This window comes from Accipiter gentilis, chromosome 8 (genome assembly GCF_929443795.1).
Source record: "Accipiter gentilis chromosome 8, bAccGen1.1, whole genome shotgun sequence".
Classification (NCBI taxonomy): Eukaryota; Metazoa; Chordata; class Aves; order Accipitriformes; family Accipitridae; genus Astur; species Astur gentilis.
In genome coordinates, this window is record NC_064887.1 from 32242133 (window position 1) to 32263786 (window position 21654).

General features: G+C 41.4%; 1 protein-coding gene across 1 annotated transcript in view; it reads right to left on the reverse strand.

Annotated features, from left to right (window-relative positions):
- Nucleotides 1-21213, reverse strand: part of RGL1 (ral guanine nucleotide dissociation stimulator like 1) — an 81509-nt gene extending 60296 nt beyond the window's left edge. The window contains exons 1-2 of the mRNA XM_049808532.1: nt 21112-21213; nt 20011-20121 (exon numbers count right to left, since the gene is read on the reverse strand). Of these exons, the coding sequence (XP_049664489.1) occupies nt 20011-20121; nt 21112-21138 (138 nt within the window). The 5' untranslated portion in view covers nt 21139-21213. The remainder of the gene's footprint in view (nt 1-20010; nt 20122-21111) is intronic.
- Between the last annotated feature and the right edge of the window lie 441 nt (nt 21214-21654).

Here is a 21654-nt window from a genome sequence, read left to right on the forward strand (position 1 = left end):
TTGTATCCCACCACTCTCCTCTCTGTCCTTGTCCTCCACTCTGCAGAACTGTCAGCCTGGAAAACAGCTTGCATGAGATAAGACTCTGATTTTGAAGCAGAATTTCCACTCTAGGAAACTGTGGCTTGAAATGCAGGATTTGGGTGGCCAGAGGTAGGATCTCTTGCAGCCTGCAGACTCCAGGCAGCTTGCCTTTGCAAGAGCGGCTGCTTTTATTGTACAGTGCACTTGGAAGTAAAATGACTATGGAGCTCTCCACAGAGCTCTCTCCGCTTTGCTAACTCCCATTTCCTCATTTTGGATGCTGCTGGAAATCAGAATTCTGCATGTTGACTGCACCAAACTCGGAAGCCAAAATAACTTTATGAGCTCTTTCCTATGATCTGACAGCTAGGGGTATTCCTGGATTTCCAAAGCTCCACCCTTTTCCGTTCCTTTCTTACCACATAAATAACCTTTCTTGGCAGCAACCCAGAGTTTCCAGGACCAATTAATTCCATGATCATTATATAAAAGGCATTCTCATTTTCTCGTATCCTTAGAGCTCACAGCCTGGCTGGTATCTGTCTGAAGAGCTGGCAAACAGTAACAAAAGCTGTGGGTCAGATTTAGAGGTAAAAAAGAAAAGAAAAAAGCTCCTCTTACACAAATGCTGTTGCTCAGTTAGAACCCTTTCACTCAGGCACCTTGCAGCTACTTAAAGCCACTCTGGGGAAAATAAGAAACAACTTGCATACCATGGTACTGAGCTGTGCATTCTCACACCTTCTGAAGTTATGCAAATTTAGACTCATTTGGATATCAGTGAACTATGTGGGACTAGCTCTAAAGGAATCAAAGCAAAAGTAAAGCAGCCTAATTTACACGTCCCTCTCACTGCATGCATCCAAAGGAGTTTAAGCAAGTGCATTAAGAAATTGAATCTTCAAAGAGGTCTACATTAAAGTGGCATTGTCCAGCTCTTACAAATGGTGAAACTTATTCAGCCATGGGAACACAAATTCCTTCTCTGAATTTGGCCCACTTCTTAGAAGCATCTCTGCAGCAAAGGAATGTAGCCATATTATTCAGTGAGAATCAAGTCCTCTGAGAGGTTCACTAAGCAGCGTACAAGCTTTTTAAAGAGGCCAAAAATTGCCCCAACAGCTTAGCCCCAAATCTCCATCTCTAGCTATCTTGTATGATTTAGGCACTTACCTTCTCATTGCTTCCTACCTACAAAAAGTTCCTTCTCATCCTGACTCTCACCCCTCTTGCTTAGAAGGACTTTTAACACAATCAAGACAAGCCCTCCCACTCTCTTCTCTTGCCTGACTTACTGTCTTCATCGTATCAGCTGAACCTGAAACATCAGATCACTTAAACTCTTTTCATTTTTGTTTGTCATCTTTCACAGTTCTACAGTTCACCACAATCTTGTTCTCTCTTAAGTATGCCAGGGATGTATTATTTTCATAATACGTCAGTATGTACAAATATTCCTTGTGGTAGTTTTGATCAGGCATTGAAGCTTAGCAAGTTCCGAATTTAAAATAGAAAAGCAAGAAAAAGAAACCAATAAGTCAGGTAAGACTCTGAGACATGTTCATCTTGCATTGTTTGAGGAATAGCTGTCATCAAATGACATTTACTAGAAACACTCTTCTAATCCACCAAACAAATGTGTCCCATATTAAGTACCTTTCCAAAGCCCTTCTGTATTAGAAGAGAATTACCTCTGTAAAACTCAGCATCCTCCTCTCTTCGGTGCATAGGAACACCAAAATGTCCGATCACCAAATTGAGCAGTAAATAAATACTCAAAATAATAAACAGCTAAGTGAGTAGAGCACAAGAATGAGGGCAAGGAAATAGGTTTTATTGCCCATTTTGGCAATAAAATCAGCCCATTTTGTAAAATATTTTGACTTGGAGATGAAGGATGTGTTCCATAGTGTCTCCATGAGGGAAGAGCTCTACATGGAGTCTTTGGATTTGAATAAAACAGTCAGTGATTAACTGTCAAGCCTAACAAAAGCTTTTACAGGTATGGATTATAGAGGTAAATACGCCTAAAAGAGGGAAATAGGCAGCTGGGGCAGTTCCCCTGTGCCCTAGAAACAGTAAATTGTACTTATTGTTTCTGCTATCAATCCTTATCTTAACTTGCCTTCCCCACTCCCCAAACCCTCATTGCTTCCAGTCTGTCCTGGAAATTTGTAGGTGCCAAAGCCTGCTTACAGTTCCCAGGCTGAGTTACTTACTAGGAACCATAAAGGAGAAAGGAAGGGGTATTGACTGGGGAAAAGTAGTACAAAAATGTGGTCAAATATTTCACTTGACTCTGAAAGAGCTTTCAGTAATCCTGACTACAGATTATGATAATAGGTATACTGCACCTTCCACCTGAGGAATACTTAGAAGTTCAAGCTCACAGCACAGCAAATATTGTATTTACACACACAATGCAAGCCTCAATTACGATTATCTGAAAACACAGCATAATTAAGCAGAATGTTTCTACTGTTCACCACCCCAGAAGTTAATATCATCCATGTCTATAAAATGTTAGACAAATCAGATTGCACACTGGCCACCACTAAGTTTAGTCAGAACTACTGGCTGACCTTTGCATCTATTTTCTCTGCTCACAGATTTTAACTAATTTCAAAATTTCAAAAATTTTAGTTGCACAAAGCAGAACATCTGTTGACTGCAGATGGTAGGGAGTTTGGCTTTTCAGATGACAGTCTTGCAGAAAGAAGAGTCCCTCCTGGGAAGTCCTCAAAGGTGTTTCAAGAGAGCCTTAGCACTCTGGAAATTCAAGCCATCATAATACTAGCCCTGGGTAGAGCCATATGCAAGACCCCTGGGTGCCTCAGTTTTTCCAGCTACGGAAGGGCAGATTAACACTAACATCCTCTACCATTTTATGAAAATTATAGATCAACATGAAAAAATTGTATTTTGACCATTCAGAAATGTAAAGACCATTTTTCACCAGTACCTATGTTGTTGGTAGCCAAACATTGTGATACTTTTCCTATGAAAAGTCACACTATTTTTTCCCCTTCCAGGAATGTAGTTTAATTTAATTGTGGAGCTCATCATCACTTTCTGCTCAGTCAGTAGAAACAAAGAATGTCCTGTATGAGACAGCAGGCAACACTGCTGAACTCAAAATGGATTTAAGGATGCCACAAGTAATAATTCTGTTGCATAATAGTAGCATGAATACACATTACATAACCCCAAATGGTTTTATTCATCCTGATTGTATTGTTGGCTTTCCTTTCACACTGTAAAGCTTGCTCAAACAGTACACAGAAATTAAAATTACACTGACTCAGGAAATCAGTGTAAACCGCTACTGCACTCAGTGTAAACAAGGCAAGAGTGATCAGTTTTAATAGTATGAATAGCTAGAAAATAAAACTGTAGGTGCGGGGAGATTAAATGCATTCTGACAAAGGAGAAAATATGTAGTAGAAGACCGATTCAGATTTTAAAATAAACTGAACTTGATACATAAGGTATTTTTGTGGAAGAAAAAACATCCAGGAAATGTTATTACATGTTTCATAATAATTACTGTGAGCAATCTCTATTGCCAAGCTTTTTTAATCTTTTATAAAAGAACTAGGTTAACAGTAAGTAACCATTTTTATGACCACAGCATGAATACATACCTAAACTGCATTATAAACTTCATTTCAATAGCTGTGCTTTTTACTACCCTTTGTTTTGAAACTAAGAGACCTCTCCAGGGTGGGGTCCGAGTAGAAAAAGCAGTAATAGTAAGCTAATGTTACCTAATATTAAGAGTTACCAGCTTGAACACTTATTTAAGTGCTGAAAGAGTCCAAAAACATTAGTTCAATCATTACTTCAGGCCAAACTGCATTTTTACTATATTATCTAGACAACACAAGGGATCCAGTCATGGAATCGCTTAGGAATCTTCTCTTGTACACATACACACACATATAAAAGGAGTGTCTATGTATGACTACACGCATGTCTGTATGGACCACACCTGCAATGGCAACAGCCTTGTGCCAATTCTATAGGTATCTTCTCTATGACAAATTCTGCATTTTGTATGACAGACTGCATAAGCATATGGCAACTAAACATACTGCATACCTACACAAATTACTGCATTCTTGTAACTACAGCACCTGGCCATTAACCCATCTCTTTTGACACAGCAGAAAGCAGCATGGGTTGCGTGAGCTGGCACTGAACCCACTGCAGACATTTGTATTTCAGTTTAAGAACGCTATGTTGCAGTTGAACTTAAATCCTTAGGCAATGGACACAAATCAAAACACACACGTAATTATGTGGAAGTATTGAGTCAGAATGCAAAATAAGTATAGCTTACAAGTAAGGGGAAAGAAAGAGTGAAAAATGGCAGGCTGAAAGATAAAACAGAAATTGTCCATGTTTACTGTCCAATTTGGGTTTGTTTGGTTTTTTTGTTTGTTTGGGGTTTTTTTGGGGGGGTGGCTGTTGTTTAATTACCTACCAGGAGTTAATAGCATATCTCTGTTCTTCTCTTTTCTGTTCTAACTTTATGGCCACCTGATGTTTTCTGAACAAAATGACTGTTTTTGCATGAAGAATTCAAGCCTCATGGTTTAAGTAAGCGTGCAAGAGTTCATTCACATTTTGTGTGCTGCAGGGAGCCAGCAGATTGAAAGCACAGCCAGAATCAATCTGAAGCACTCAATGGGAGGAATGCAAAAGCGTAAGTTCTAACCTCCAAATGAAGTATGTTATTGTTACTTATGAAACATTTCCAACAGCACCACAATGGCTGCCATGTCAAAACGTAAGACACCATCCCTGCCCTAAAGGGTTTCTACTCTAAAAATACAAAACACACTGCAGGTAGAGCCAGAGATTACTACAAACCAAGCAAATAGACAAAAGGATGCGTAGGCATATCCTCCTAATAATTTTCTTGTTGTATTTGCATGTAATATTTAAACTGGCTTTCAAATGCACCTGAGGAACATTTAGTTAACTAATCTCTTTTGCACTGAAGACAACAGTTAATCCTGAAGGGTGTACTGACTTGCATTTGCATCCCAACACCAACAAAGCTTTGAAACTTTACCAACCTCATCTAGTAAGTTCTATCCACATGAATACTATAAACAACTGAAGGACATTCTGCACTTGATTCAAGTCAAAACAGAAAACTCAATATGATTCAATGCATGCAAGCTTTTATGCAAGTTTATGTGGGGCATACTATTTCTGCTTTAGGATATATAGATACTCAGAAGTTTAGATCATTGATTTTTAAGTCAGAAGGAGCTGCTGAGATCAGGAAGTCTAAGCTACTACATGAGATATATCGCAAGTCTCCAGTTTGAAGCCCAATAGCTATGATAATTTGAACGTATCTCAAAGCATTCAGCCATTCTATATTGCTCAATCATTTTGAGACCTTTCAATAGAAAATGCCACTTTATAATAAAACCATGTTGTTTTACTTGCACAAAAAGCCTGTGGGCTCCCTAGAAAGGAAGAAACAGCTATTGACTGGGAGAAAGGTTGAGCCTTCATAAGGAGAAAGGCAACTTTACAAAGCAGCTGAGGGGGTGGGAGGGGAAAAGAAAATACTCCTTTAAACTGCATTCAGAACAAAAAGGTGGGAAGAAAACAAGACGAAAATATATTAAAGAAAAGAATATAATGACAGGATCACTCTGCAAAAGCATTTTAAATGTCTACACCTTATTAGTGCCATTGTGGCCCAGTGGCAGCATCGCCAGCTGTAGACCACAGGCCATGTGCTGGAGACCCATGCAGTACTCGAAGTCACTGCAACCCACTCCAATACAGCAACCCGCTCCATAAGAGAGGCACTCCTCTGTGTGCTGCATGGCACAGCTGGGGTCCTGCTGGGAGGTTTTAGGAAGGAGGACATAAACTCAGGTGTCTCATCCAACATGCTTTCTCTTCACAGAAAGGATTAAAGAGCCAAGCCTCTGCATCTGTAAGCAGCAGACTATATTGCTCCCCAAAATTTCAATGGTAAAGATTGTACAACAAAGTCACAGGGCAGATCAGGAAGATCTTGCTCTGCTATGGAACTTTTCTTGCTTGTCCGGCACAGTAGAAGAGTTTTCTTTCTCATAGATTTGAATCTATACAGTCGTATTAAAGCACAAGAGTTTGCCTCTGCAATCCTCAGATCACTAAATCTCAAAATGAATATTAAGTATATTACAGATGAGAAAATTAAACCCCCAGAAGATAAGTTGGTCAGTTCAAGCCACAGGGTGAGTCATTAGCAAATGAATACTGAGCACACGACTCCTGACTTGCAGCATCTTTCTACATCCAGTATCACAATTGTCCTCAAATTGGTATGACAGGGCCATTATACATAATAATTCATGTGCTCAATACCATATGCAGCAAACAGCTTATTCTCAGTGAAGATTTCTCATTATTTTTGAGTCACAAGAGACAAGTGGAGCATCAGCAGCTAAGGGACCACCACCACAGGTTTCAGTGGTGTTTGCAGTATGCAATAACTTCTACACTGATGTAGGGCTGAGCTACACAGAGATGACTGCAAACATTTGGACATAAATTGGTGGCAAAGAGGAACATGTAAAAACTCCATCAGACTGTAACCCAGTAACCTGAGAGCAAAAGGTTAATGAGTGCTACCATGCAAAACGGCAGAAAGCTTCACACCTAAGTTGGAGGCTGCCAAAGTTTCATTTTGATTGCCAAAGCTGTTAAAGAGTAGCTACATTCTGATGGGCAACAGATGGCTTATGCAACTAAATGTAGAGAAATGTAAGAGGCCAGCAAAAAAGTCTGTTGAAAGTACTACCATCAAAGGTCACACTGTGGCACACAGATCAGAGAAAAGATCTGAAGGGTTAGAGTAGGCACAACATTAAATCTTTCAGCACAACGCAACAGCAGCAGCAACAAAAAGCAAACAATTCTGCAAAGTATAAATAAAGGGTACCAAAGCAAGACAAAGGACATTATTCTTCCACTGCATAAAAGGTCTGATGAGACCACATGTAGAGTACCATACTCTGTTCTAGCTGCCTTATTTTTAAAGTGGCTATTATGAAGTTGAATGGGGTAAAGCAGAGGGCTACCCACACAATTCCTACATTCGCAGAGTCTAAAACAGCAAGGACACAAACTTTTGTTTTACACAAAAAAATAAAAGCAGGATCTGAGCACCCAGAGTTCTCATCGACCAGGAGGAGGTTGCAGGACTTCTGGAAAACAGGCCCACAACAAACTCCCATACTATGTTGCAATATGGCCTTGACATCTTCTGGACATTAAAGTTCTCATGATTCTTTTTATGAGTGCCTGTGTTCAATTTTATTCTGCCTCGTTAAATATTTGCTGCAAACAAATTGAAACCAGAACTTTATAAACAGCAACACATAATAATTGTCATTTTAAACTAAACTAGAGGTTTTTCCCTCTGACAACGGCCAGATGCTATAGAGGAAGGTGAAGAAATAACACCCATAACATACAGAATAACCACTCTAAAGGGAAAGACTCTTCTCAAGTGCAGGAGCTGGTTTTATGCCTAAATCACAAAACGTTACATGTCTTGTGTTTTAAATCTCATGTAGTATTCATGCATTTGTGCTCATTATTTATATAAATGTCTAATCCTTTCTGAATCCTTCTAGACTCAGTTGGACTCAATTACTTATTCCAGCAGCAAGTCCTTCAGGTTAATTACATGCAATGTAAAATTACACATTTCTCCGCCCCACCCCTTGCTTTCAAAACCACCAAACACTCCCTGAAGTGTTCCTTCTCCACTCACTGTTTTAAATGCCTTTGCTATATCCTCCTATTCATTGCCAGTATCGAGCCTCAATCCTGTGAAGACTTACCAAATACACTTATTGTTAAACCTGCATGTCAACTCTAGTTGCACCAAGATGCAGCTTTAACAGTCTTCACCTTTTCAGTGTCTCCAAATGCCAACAACCCTTTCCCATCTGTGGATCCCTTTTCTAGTTCCCTTACTTTTGAGATGAAGGAACAAGCATCAGGAATGAATGAGGTGCTACTGTAATCTCCTTAATAGTATTTTCTAAGCTTCACTTCATTCCCCACTTCAGCTTAATATTTGAGCCTGCCTTCACAACTGCTCTTGCATGGTGGGCAAATGCTTCCACAGAACTGTGGACTCTCAGATGTCCAGGTCTTCTCCCAAAATGGTTTTAATTAATTCACTTCTGGACCTAAATTGTTTCAATGTGCTGCTCTGCATTGTGAAGCAGCTGCTCCTTGCGGCATATATGTCATATGTGGAGAAGATATCCATGTGATAACACTATGAAACCACTAAATAAATATTACCATGCAACTTTGACAGTTAATCCATCTCCCCCCAAACTTTTTCTAATGCTTCAACCTCCTTGGCAACCTCAAGAAACGGCCTTTTTAAGAAACACTTTTTTCTCCTGTCTTTCCCACCTCCCCCAGATAAAGGGGAACTCTACCAAATCACAGGCAACAGCATTGCTGTTGAGTTTTAAACCCCACCCAAATCATACTTCTGTACTATGTTACATTACACCATATTTCACATAGTCTGTCTGGTGAAAATTTGTGGCCATGCTTTGAAAGTTTTTTGGATGAAAGATGCTGTAAGAATGCAAGATTATTATCATTTCACTCGGATACATTTTTACTTTCCTTCCGGTCCCTAAATTATTGGTGGCATGGTGCTGAACTGAACTACAGACCAGCTGTGTTCAGGTGCTAGCATGAGTTCATTTTGGTCCAAGGTAGAGTGATTTCCACAAACAGTAAATGGATTTCTGTCCAAAACATAAAATTCCTCACTATAGCTTTAAAACTCTATTAAAAACCAAACCAAACCAAACCAAAAAATCCACATCCTCATACATCTCAATAAAGTTCTTATTCCAGAAGGCGTAAAAACATAACACAGACTTTATAGTTTGGCCCTAAATGTAAACCTACATGCTAGTGTACCACCCATGAACAACAAGTCACTTCTCAAGAGCTTGTATGGCCACTGAACATGAAAAGAGAGCATTTTGGGGCTGAATCAAGGGCAAAAGAAGTTGGGAAAGACTGCAGGTGCAAACCATTACAACTCCCTGGAGATAACTGCTCATCAGCTGCTCAGTTATTCCATCAGCTTCCTTTAGGAATGAGGTCTAGATGTATCTCTGCTACCTATGAGGAGGTACAGAAAAGTATGCAAATAAAACGTATCGAAGTATCGTCCCAGGGTTCAAAGAATGGTCTATCAAACTGGACCACATCCACTGGACAAAAGCAGCTGTGCTGCTGTCTGAGCAATCTGCTAAGTATAAAACATTTCAAATACAAGGGGGACGCTCTTTTTTAGGTGTTTAAAAAAAAAAAAAGGTCTTATGCATAAAGATAATGTTTTACAATCTCTGATACTATCTTACTAGGGTGATAAACAACACTAAGACATCACACACATTTGGCTCTGGTTTACAAGATACTACACACTGGCTACACAAAGACAAGCAAGAACAGGATTCACACCAAGTTAGCATTCATTTACCCCTTTCACACAAGGTAACCCCATTTTCTTCAGGGGGTTAGGCCATGATCTGATCATTTTGTGCTCATTTCTTCACACAGCTGTACCCGCTTACAGTGCTGGCTATAGGAAGCTATATATTTAGAAAACAGATTCCTACAGCAGTAGTAAAAGATGCAAGTTCAAAGCATGCATTTACACACTGTCACCAAACATATTTTTAATTAGCTTCACCAAGGCTAAATTTAAATCCAAGCATGACTAACATGTTCACAATGCTTCAGCATGTTTCTTAAATGAAAACATCAAAACCAAAACTGTAAAACTAATGGTTTCTCCAGGGCTATTCTCCTTACAGCATCTCAGTCCAGTTCGTATGCTGCTTCTCCCAGGCTTTCCGATGACACATAGCCACATTCCTTGCCAACACTTCTTTAACCCAACAAGTGACCTAGATCTTCCAGCATTCAGAAAGAAAATGCCAGTTTCTTTGCAGAGCAAGCTGATTTTTTTTTTGTTATTCCTTTCACTTACTTCTTCTTGAAAAAGCAAGGATGATAACACTCAGTGATGTTAGCAGCGAGGCAGTTAAGATGCTAGAATTCAGGGAGAACCTCTACCATCCAAGAAGAATAGTTTAAACAGACAAACATCCTGGCTATCAGAAGAATTCCCAGTGGAGATCAATTATAGCACAGGATATCATTATATTCCTATGTGTCACAGGTAAACCAAAAGTATCTCAAAGGCAAATTTTCATACGTAAGCAAGCTGGCAGTGAGATTTCCAAAATGCAGTTGCATGCAACTAGTGCAAAAACAGAACAGTGCAGTCTCCAGCAACTTTTGCTCAAGAGGCCTCCCGTAGCTCTTTCTATTCCACTTAATATAACAATCATTAGCAAGAGATGCCTCTGCACAGCCCTATAGGAAGGGAGGCTGCCTGGGTCTCTCTCCCTAGTGCCATGTGGCCTCGCAGGAGTATCCTACAGCCTTAATTCAGTGTTAATAACACCACAAGATTAAAGCCCTGCCACCCTGTCACCCTTTGACAGCTTGGAATGGAAGGTTTTAAACTCAACTGAGAGCATGACACTGTGCTACAAAGCCAGTTACCCTTCTAATTATGCTGTTTGTATTTGGAACTGGGAAAGTAAAAGACAGTAATCTTTCAGGCTTCCATTTTAAAACTCATAATAAGCTCAGTTTTCAAGTGTCTGTTCCACACACAGTCTCTATTACCCAGCTGATGACTGCATCAGAGAGTGCTACTTGGGATATGCCTGGAACAGAGATCTGTGCCTAAACAGGGAAGTAAGAAGAAAAATATTCCATATGAAGTCATTAACAAGGGCTACGATGCTATGGTACTATTACGCTCACAACTGAAGGAAGAGACAGGAAGAAAGAGCCTACTCAAAACCAAAAGGCAAGCTGAATGAGATGCCAAAGCTTTCTTTTTGATAACTGTGTACCTGTCTATAGGCAAAATAATTCAATTCCCTCCAAAATCTCCTATATATCTATTTTGTGGGTCTCCAGCAGTGGACAGGCATCTTCCACCATGCAAAATCAATGTGAGCACAGCCCATCTTTCTTCCTTCTCCAAGACAGTTCCTCAGAGAAGACAGCATTCGGACCGGGCAATAGCACAACCTGGTTTCTGTAGGGAGCCTGTCAGCTCCTTGGGAACTGCTTTTCTGCTTCTGCCAAACATACGGTCAGAACTACACCCTGGCCTTGGTCTGGGCAGTCAGGACAGGCAGCAGGAACCTGATTCCAAAGAGTCTGATTTAGCCAAGAGGAACCAACATATGCTATAAATCAAGATACAAAACAGCAAGCTGCAGCAAGAACAACAATCAGCCAAGTCCTTGCCTGCTGGCTGCACAGGAAACTACACTCGACCAGAACATCTGGGATCTAAGAGTAAGATAAAAACAGAAATCACAGAGCTGGCTTAGAAGGGCACATGGGAGGGCAGGAGCAGGCTTAGAGAAAATTTGAGGTTTTGCATGTTCCTAAAATGTTGATGGTTCCAGGCACCATTTAAATCTCAACCCATACTTAGGATGTCAGTGTTGGAAAAAAAATATCCAAACTAAAATTTCTTTTCTGACATATTGTTTAAGTCAAAGAGAAGGTTATGTCCAAGGTCCTAACTAGGATACAGATTAGTTAGACAGGAGTTTTTGTAATGTTTTTCTGACTGAACTTTCCATCACAAGCTTCCTGCTAACGTATGTGACTGTAGAGGTGTTTAGAAGCCAAACCTGTGGTCATATGCAGTGTGCAGTGAGACAATCATTCAAAATTCATTTTTAAAACACCACAAAATTCTCAGAAAAGGTAGTTATCAAACAATATCAGTGTTAAGAAAACACAAAAGTATTTAATGATATATTTGGTACTTTTCAGCTCTTCCCCTTTAAGAATTTTGAAGATATTTAAAAGTATCCTTCTACAGCAGTTCATTTATAGTTTTGGAAGAACATGTTCTGCTATACACCCAATGCTATAGCATTAAAGACACCTTGAGACAAGTAATATTTTGAATCAATCTCTGCCTGAACAAACCCCAGAGCCAGAAGTTCAGCCAGGGCCAAATAAAGAAAGCAGAAAGAAAAAAACATGTATCTAAAATCCACTCTAGACATGTAACCAATGGCTAACTAAACCAGGCAGCACTGGCCATGAGGGAGCATAGTATTTCTCTGTTATCTGGATATTTAAGACTCAAAGGAAGAGCAGTCTGTGTCATCATCAGTAGAGCAAGAAACTTGATGCTTGAGGACTGGCTCTAAAAGCTCAGCAATCATTTAAGATGTGGAGATCCAGTCTCTACAGGCCTCCTTGGGTGCACAGGGGCCTGGGGAAACTCCCGTTCCTGGCTGCATTTCCTGTGACTTGCCCCAGTAAAAACTCCAGAGGCAGAGTGCAGGCCCTTTCCTCACTCCCTCCCGGATAAAGGACTCTGATAGGAAAAACATTTACAAGCATTAGGGAGCCCGTCCTGTCTCAACAACTCATTCCTCACTGCTTCCCTCAGATTCCTTGAGGGCTGGACACCAGTCACCCACCCCTCCCTAACCCCTGGAAGGGTGAGATAAAGCACTGGTTAACAGGGAGGTCTCCAAAAGTCACTTCATAGCATTTTAAAAACTCTTGTTTGCTTTTCATTTTTGTAATCTTCTGGTCCATCTGCCCATGCCACACCCACACCTTTCACGGCTCATTTTCTGCGGCACTTCATCCACTCTGTTCTTCTTATACCACTGTTCCCCCTCCTCCAATTCCACATAACATTTTCTAACACCTCTCTGCTACTTTTCTGCATCCACTTCTCCATATTCCGGTTCCCGGTGCATATTCAGACATCCGTACAGAAAAGGCACTCTCTTCACCCATCTTCCCTCCCTCCCCACTGTACTCCTCACTCCCACCTGCCCTTCTCTCACTGCCTCTAGAACAGTGACTTCAAATCTAAAATTTCACCACGACCTGGTCTTCGCACACTGGTCTCTCCAGCAGCAGGAGAGACCAGCACCACTGCCTACCTTGAATTAACCAAAGCTTTACAGCCACACCTTTTCTTCATCAGCCTCCATAAGACTATGGGGGACTTCTACCACAAAGTAGCTGCTCCAAAATGTTCCCCTCTGCAGTCTCTCTTCTCTGGACTCTCCTCTCGTCTTCATCTCTTACATACAACCAGCTCCTCACAATCAACCTCCCTCTCTGATTATACATCTGTATCTCTCTTTTTCTCTTGTCACAAAGTCCCACATTTTTCCCTCAAAAATGCGACTTCCATATCAATGATCTACCCCAATCCTCCCCTTTGCTGCACACTTTCTTGCTCTCATATTTCCTCTTGGCTTAGAAACATACAATGGGAGGATGCTGTGTTCTGCTCCCAAAGGAAATTACCTTATAATCCTCTTCACCAACTGATCCAACTCCAGTGTTGATGCTGTTGGATTCTTTGCTTCCTTCACTCTTGCTGGAGTGCCGCTCCACTACCTCATTGCTCTGATGATTTGAAACTTTATTCTAATTTCTAACAATTTCTACACCAGTCTATAGCTGCTGTGAATGGTTCTTTTTCCTCCCTTGTGCTTACTTCATGATTTTTTATAGGTATTAATCATATACTCCCTAAATCTTCATTTTGTTAACCTAACTAAGCTATACTCTTCAGATTATAATCAGACATATTCATCATTTTCTTGATGATCCCAGAAGTCCTCTCCTGTTTCCTTTCCAGTTTCAATCAGCTTTCTCAAAAATGACCAGAATTACAGACTGTGAGCGAGGACGCTCTACAAGGGGGTTCACACTTCCCATCACTCCTGGCAATAATCTAAAACAACATCACATTTGACTTTTCTGTTTTGCATCGTGCTGGTGGCTCACATATCCTGTGACTGATTAATACAGCCAAAGTTGGAAGGGACAAGGACAAAAAATATCATCCTTTAGCAGAAATTATTTTAATACATTCACAAACATGCCTTTGCTTTCTGTGCTACTTAGTTTCAACCCACTTCTGTTACAGTAATCCTGAACCTCAGCCTGTAGGATATTTCCATCCTCCAGGCATTTTCTTCCTCTGCCAGACAATCAGATTTTGTCAGCATGCTCCTGCTTTTGTGTCACTGACCCTAATGAACACACAACAGCAGATCAGTCGCAGGACTGACCCATGTAGAACTGCCACAGGCACCTGTTTCCAGACCAACAGTCCCTCTCTCAGCTTAAGCTGCAGCAGCAGCTCTTCTTCAACACGTCCTTCAAAATAATTTATAATTCCTCAGTCTCTCCAGAGACTAATTTTTTCAAGTGTTTTCAAGAGCAGATTTTCAAACAAACAGATTAAAGCCACAGCCTTTTTAAATCCAGAAGATCAGTTTATCTTCATGAGACAAATATCTCCTACCTACCTAGGCCATACCTCCCCCACCCCAAACACAGGCACCACTGCTGTTCTCCAGTCATACAATGGCATTTCTGATGTGAGTGATGAATTAAAACTCCTTGCTGCTCAACTATCATTTCTTACACCAGTTCCTTTGTAGTTCTGAGGTGGACACTACCAGCTGCCCAGAGCGGGCTCATTAAGCTCTTAAGCAGAGACAAAACTTGAAGACGTGTGAAAGCCCCATGTGCCATGATTACCATCAACCTCCAGCTTGACCTTTGTCATCCTCATAAAAAACAGGCAAAAAATAATTTAGTTTTTTGGGTTATATATATATTAACTTTAATTCCTTTCTCAATTCTCTCTGTAAAGCAGACTTATTTTTTGGCTGTTCTTATACAGCTGACAGTTTGTTTTCATTTGCTTTGTAAGGCTTGACTTTTGGCAGCTCTTATTTTAACTCAGATACAGCTTTCTCTGCTGACAAGAGCTTTTCTGTATTTGTCAAAACCTAATTCCTAAAAAAAACCCAAAAACACACACAAAAAAAACCCCCAAAAAACACCAAAAAAAACCCAACATATTTTTTAGATTATTATGCCTGCACCCTTCTCTGAAAGGTGGTTTTTTTTTTTTCCCTTATTCAAACTAGAAGTCAAGATAGCATTTGCAGTTTTGACTCTCAAACTTCCAAGCTCACACATTCAACTGTCTGAACTTCCTACTCCTCTTGACTTCACCAAATACTTCCCACAGTTTACAAGTGTGCCACTGTAAAGCTAAGCATCTCACAGACCTACTCTACTTATCTTTCTACAGAGTTTAAGACAAACCCCACTGACACAGCATCATCTCTTATTGGATCAGTCATATTTGATGAAGGAATCAGCTAGCAATAATATCTACTGCCTTGGTTCAATTCTTGCCAGTGGCTAAGAACATTCACCCAACCAGGTAGCCTTAAACAACCTCCTCACTTGTCTCTTTGCTATTTATATGATCATTCATTTTCTTCCTGCCTTATTGTCTTACACTATTCATTCTTTTCTCTTTCCATCACTGTAAGGCCCATTCTGCTCTCGTCCTGGTGCATCTTTAGTGTATGCATCCATTGGCATATGGCACAAACACAACAACCAGGCCAATTACCTTCACTAGAAAGGCGTTTTTTCTTTCCCCTCTTCCTTCGATTTTGTCCACTCCATAGTCAAGCAATTTCAGTATTTCAATTTAATCTCATTCCACATCTGCAGTCCCAGCCCTTCAAATTTTTCAGCCCTTGTTCCTCTTTGCAAAGGAACCCTTGAACAATTCTCATTTCTACCATTTGACAAGTGCAGAAGTTTCTTTCCTGTGGTTCTCCTCTGATCCTTTCATTTGTCCAATGGATCCAATCCCACCTCATACCACTTTCTCTTGTACCTGCTGCCTCCCATAGTCCTATCACTCTCCTAGTTAAAATCTCTTTCAGCCTCTCACCTCTTACACATTCCCCCCATCTCTCCACTTCTCTGCCTGTTACTTTTTTTCCTTTCTCTTTCAACTGTTTACTCTTCAGTTTACTATTTACAATAAATCACTGACTGGAGTTCACCTTTTCCAATGCCATTCATACTCCCTCAGCATACTGCTCCTGGCAACAGAAATTCAGGTGTTTAGCAGCTGATCTACTGTTACAGCCACTGCTTTACTGTTCTTACCTGCTTCTGGCTATGGTATGATTCAGCTTGTCTCTGTTTCATTTTACAGGTACCTGGCTGTCAGTTCAAGATCAAAAAAACCCACAGAACTCTAAACTTTTCACCTGTCTTTTCTGCTCTGTTGCCTTTTCTTCACGGACAATAGCACCATCCTGTCTGACACAGAGGGTGCCATTCTCCCTACAGGCTGTCTTTACATCCTCAGAGGTAAGCTGGATCTCATTTTCCAGGTTCTTTCTGTGTCACAGTTTTAAAATACAACCTTCTCTTTCTAGCAACATCATTAAAATTCCTTGCTGCACTCTCAAACCTTCTATTCCAGTTCCTGATAAGCCTATTTCTCTACCCTGATGTAATGGCTTTCAAAATGATGCTGAATGTCCACTCAAAAGCCTGCTGCAGAAAGCATTCTCCTCATCTCTTCTTTTGAGCATACCATCCATCTATATAGATCTCTGTCTCCATCCTTCTCTCTCACAAAGAAGTTAGGCCATGTATCTCAGTCTCCACGGGCCTTCATGGCTTGTTTCCAATCTCCACATCATCTCTCTCAAGAACCTGGAGACCTCTCAAGGTCTAATCCTGGAGACACCAAAACCCATCTCATTTTCAAAAAATGCCTTCATGCTTTCTCTTGTCAAACCTATTGCGTTTGGGAGGTATTCTCCCTCAACATCTCCAGAGGTTACATTTGACTTCTGAAGTTTTGTTAAGACTCTGCATTGCCTTGATGTCTACAAATAACTTGAGAAAAATCAGACTGTTGCAAAATTGATATCACTGCCTTGGATACCAATCAGCAGCTGAGACAACATATGTGTACATATCAAATGAGGCTTGTCTGTAATCTGTAAATTCTTTTTAGTCAGAACAGTTCTTTTGTGCAACATCTAGCACAATACTGAGCTACTACTAGGGCTTTTAATATTTCATAATACTGTAGTGCCTAAAGTCTTAAGCTTCACTAAATATTTAGTGACTAAGTATTTAGTGACAAAAACAGTAGCTATTATTGGCATCCTTTGACGTCTAATATTAAATTTAAAGCTAAGAAATTTGGTGTTTATACAAAACCTTCACACTTTTGAAAGTTATGGAATTGCTGATGACTGTGTAAGTCACAGCCTGTTTGTCTTTTTCTTTTATTAATTGTAGAATTTTGAAACACAAGACAGACATTTCTGTATTTAAACAGGCAAGTGTTTATGGTGCTTAAGCTGTAATCATATGATTGGCTTTTAAACAGACCACTGTGTCGTAATAAGGCCAACCATTCAAGAACCCTGGATGGATTCTTAGGATAGACAATTTTAGGAAAGGTTATTAGATGTCCTGAAACATGAAAGATCTAGGTTCATTCACTTACTGGTACCTGTACAAGAATGTATTTAAGTAAGATTTCAAGCTTCCCAGTAATTAAAGGAAATGGTAATAAATCCCAACACACTCAGAATAAATAAGACCTTTTATATTCCTTTCAACACAGGTTCTATGAAACTTTCAGTTATATCTGCATTTCTCTTAGACACATCAAATAATTTACCATCTAACGTTTTTCAGCTGAAAAGCCTCCAAATCACTTTACAAATGCAGCATCACTAAGAACTAAACACTCTGGAACCACTGAATCAAACCTCCTGCTCTGATACAACACAATATTTAACAGCCACATGCAACGTCGAGGTTTTAAGACTTGGGCTTTTCAAGTCACAGGAACTTGACCTGCACCAATAAACCACAAGAAGCTCAGGGCCTCAGTGAAGGTCAAGCTGCTAAGCAGACCTCTACAGGACACAAACTGACATTGACAAAGTAACTTTTTAAAAAGTAAACCCACACACGCATATAATCAGTAACGGAGTTACTATATTTGTTACAATGAAGGCTCAATACTTGCTGATGTACAAATAGGTTGTTCCCATACTCTCCAGTTGACCTTGAGTCTCCAACCTAAGCCTGACTTAGAGCACCATCAAAAAAAAATTAAGACCGGCATTGATAAATCCATCAGCTTATTAATTTAGTGCTATGAATTTCAAAGCATAGAAAAAAAAAAAGTTAACATCATAAAGCCCTATAAGCTCCAGATTAAAAAAAAAAAAAAGGTCACCTGATGACAATTATAAAAGAGACGATTATGCTTTTCAAGGCAAAACTGCTGGGGGCAGGGATGGCTATTCATAAATAATGTTCTGGGTTAGAGGCTATTTATTGACTTTAGGACCACAGTAAAGCCATTAATAAAACAAGATCACAAAAAGAGCTTAAAATAATTTATGTTCCGAAAAGCTTAAGGGAAACAAACAGCCCATACATTTAAAAATATTTTTAAGTAATGTGCATAAGATTTTTTGTTCATGAAAGACACCAGCCTGTAAGCTGAAGTCACCAATTTATGCCCAGAACAGGTGCGGACTTCTGACACACTGCCTCCTTCCTCACAAACAGGGCTCAATTCTGACCTGAATAAACTAACACTAACCACAGAAAGCTAAAAGTCACTTCCATGAGCTTGCAGTCCCTTGTCCTCCTATTAAGATTGGCACCATCAGCTGTGGTGATGATCTCAGGAACACATATGCACTCTTCCTTTGAGAATATGACCAAGACCTGGCAAACTCCTTCTACATACAAGGAACAACATAGCTGAAATAGAAAATTCTACTTTTCTGAAGTATGTTTACGGGACACAGACAAATTCAAAATGATCTCCACCTCTTACACAGCTGGGAAATTTACAAGAGCTCAAAAATACTTTCTAATATTTTTTCCTGGTGAAAACAGGATGCAAAGATGGGAAATCTGCCACTCAGAGGAAGCAGATTTGAAATTATCTGTTCTGATTAGAACTCTATGTACTTCTTGGAAACATGGGAAGGGAAGATTCTAAGCACTATCTGTATGCAGACAGAACTTGCTTATTTTTCTTGACCGCAGTTTCAGCACTGCTGTATTGCTTTATGTCACGGAACTTCACAAGCAAATGATTTTATATAAATCTCAGGGCAGTTTTCAGAGCCTTTAAAATACCAACGTTGATACTACATCAAACCAAGTTCTTATATTATTGCCTTTGATCCCAAAGAAAATACATAAACGTAACAAAATAATAGGAAAGTTACAGCTACCTCCTGAAGATCTGGCTCAAACTGCCACAGCTGCACTGATTCCAACGAAGTGAGGACATTTTATATCAGCTGGGGACTTGGCCTGACAGAGGTGAAGGCACTCAGCAGCATGCCAAATTGAGTGCGTATGCATTTAAGCCCATTTTACTTACTGCTAAAGCCTTCATGCTTTGAAATACACCTTTGAAAAACAATACAGAGCTGTAATTCCTGCAGAAATGCAATTAGTTTCTCATCCGGATGAGAAAGCAAGACGAAAATAAGACCCAAACCTGTATTCCCTTAAGTTTCGAGGAAGTTTCTGCTAACTTTTCAGAGACCTTCGTTAGTCAAAATACCATGACTTTTTATTTGGGAGATCTGAGATAGGTTCCTAACAGCAGAAATAAGCCATAGCCCAGTCCAAAATAACTGTTAAATGTTCGACTTCTCAGGCCATAAGCTAAGATTCTCGTTTCTGCACTAAGTATCATCTGACACATGGCCACAACAGGCCAAAGCTTTTTTACATGTCAAGAAAAGAGAAGGAGTCAACACAAGGAGAGAGCATTTCAGATGACCCAGGCAGACAACTCGAGTGTTTGGGGGTTTTTAAATAGTGAGAGCAGTCAGTGCTAAAAGTTAATATCGTAACAATTTGTGTGGAATTCAGCAGGCTCCAAAGTCCATGAGCAGCCTTCCAAAATGCCACCACGCCAGCTTTACTTACCCCTAGCCATCTTGCTCCTTTGTTGGCAGCCTGCTGAATCTGCACTCTTTTCAGGGTGACATGGTAAACAGCTCCCTCTTCTACCTCCTCACCCCAGTCCTGAATTGTGCTCTGCCAGGAAAAGGGAAAAGAAAAAAAGTAAGAGAGAAAGGAACATTTTCCCTGTTCTGCTAACCACAATCTATACCAGGTGCTCTGCTGCTTCAGGCAGAGCTGAGGGCAGAAGACGGGGCTGCACAAAGTAAATACAACAATCAAAGCAATACAGGATACTTTGGGATTGAAGGAACACTGGAGATATTCTTGGCAAGCTGTCCTTTCCTGTGGTATCAAGATACCCTGACTTTCCATTTAACTATTTTTCCTAGACTAGCACATATTTTAAATAGTTGTATAAAGTCTTTTCTAAGGAAATAGTTTGGTTTTGATTAGCAGTCTTCTCTTCCCTCCCCCTCCCCCCTTTTCTAAAGCAATTAATCTCTTTGGCCTTTCATTTATGGAAGGAATTGCACTTTTTAAAACTGTCGAATTACTTAGGCAGACAGCCTTTAAACTTTGAAGCTAACAAGCATTTAAAATACAGCAACCCTTTATTTCTTTTGACAGGAGGGATCTAAAGCGCTTGTGGTTTGCTTTTCCAAAACCTATTATTTCAAGCTACAAAAAACTTTACAGAGTCGAGGCTTTAAAACTCACAAACAACAGAAAGCGGATTAAAAAAAAAAAAAAAAAAAAAGCGCATGCAACGTCTTCCAAACTTTAACCGAACATGTGCTGCAACGACTTCTCATTTCCTAGATTATTAACCGTACAAAAGAGCGCAAGCCGCTGCGACGCAGACAGAAAACATGCACCCGAATTTCTCCAAGGGGTAACTAACTTCCCTCTCTTCACCCTCTCCGTGTCAGGCACACGCACGCAGCCACTCCTGAAGATAAGCATCACTCGGAAGCCCGGCAGATCGCAGAGGCGATAACGCACGGCATTCCCAGCGAGACTCCGGGAAGCAGCGGGCGGCTCGCCCGGCCACGCCGCCGACACCGGCACCCCGCGGGCAGGGCCGAGGGCGGGGGGGGGGGGGGGGGCGGGACACCCGGTTACCATTTTAGCTTTCCACAGCAATTTCATTCTCGATGCCTTCCCGGGCGCCTCGACGGGGCACGCCGCCGCTGTCCGCCGCCGCTCCGCCCTGTCAGCGGCCGCCGCCGCGGGCCGGGCCGGGCCGAGCCGTGCGGCCCCTCGGCTCCGCGGCGCGGGAGGCGGGAGGGCGGGCGGGCGGCCGCGCCAGGCCCCGCCTCGGCCCGGGCCCGGCCCCGGCCCCGGCCGCGGCCCCGCCGAGGGGCTTCCTGTTTACCGCCGGCAGCCCCGGCCGAAAAGTTACGGCGCATTCGGCAGTCCCTGCCCGGCGCCGCGCCGGGACCGGCGGCGGGGCTGCGGCCCGCCGCGGACGGCCACCTGAAGCGGGGCGTTCCCCCCGCCCCGGCGTCCCTGGGAGAGCGACAAGGTGCGGCGCGCCCTGCCCGGCTGCTAGCGGGGACGGGGCACGAAGGAAGCGTCTCCTTCCAGGCCCCCGGCCGCCGCCGCCGCCCGCCTGTCTATAGCCGCGCACCGGCGCCCTGGCCCGGCGGAGGGGAGCAGCGGCGG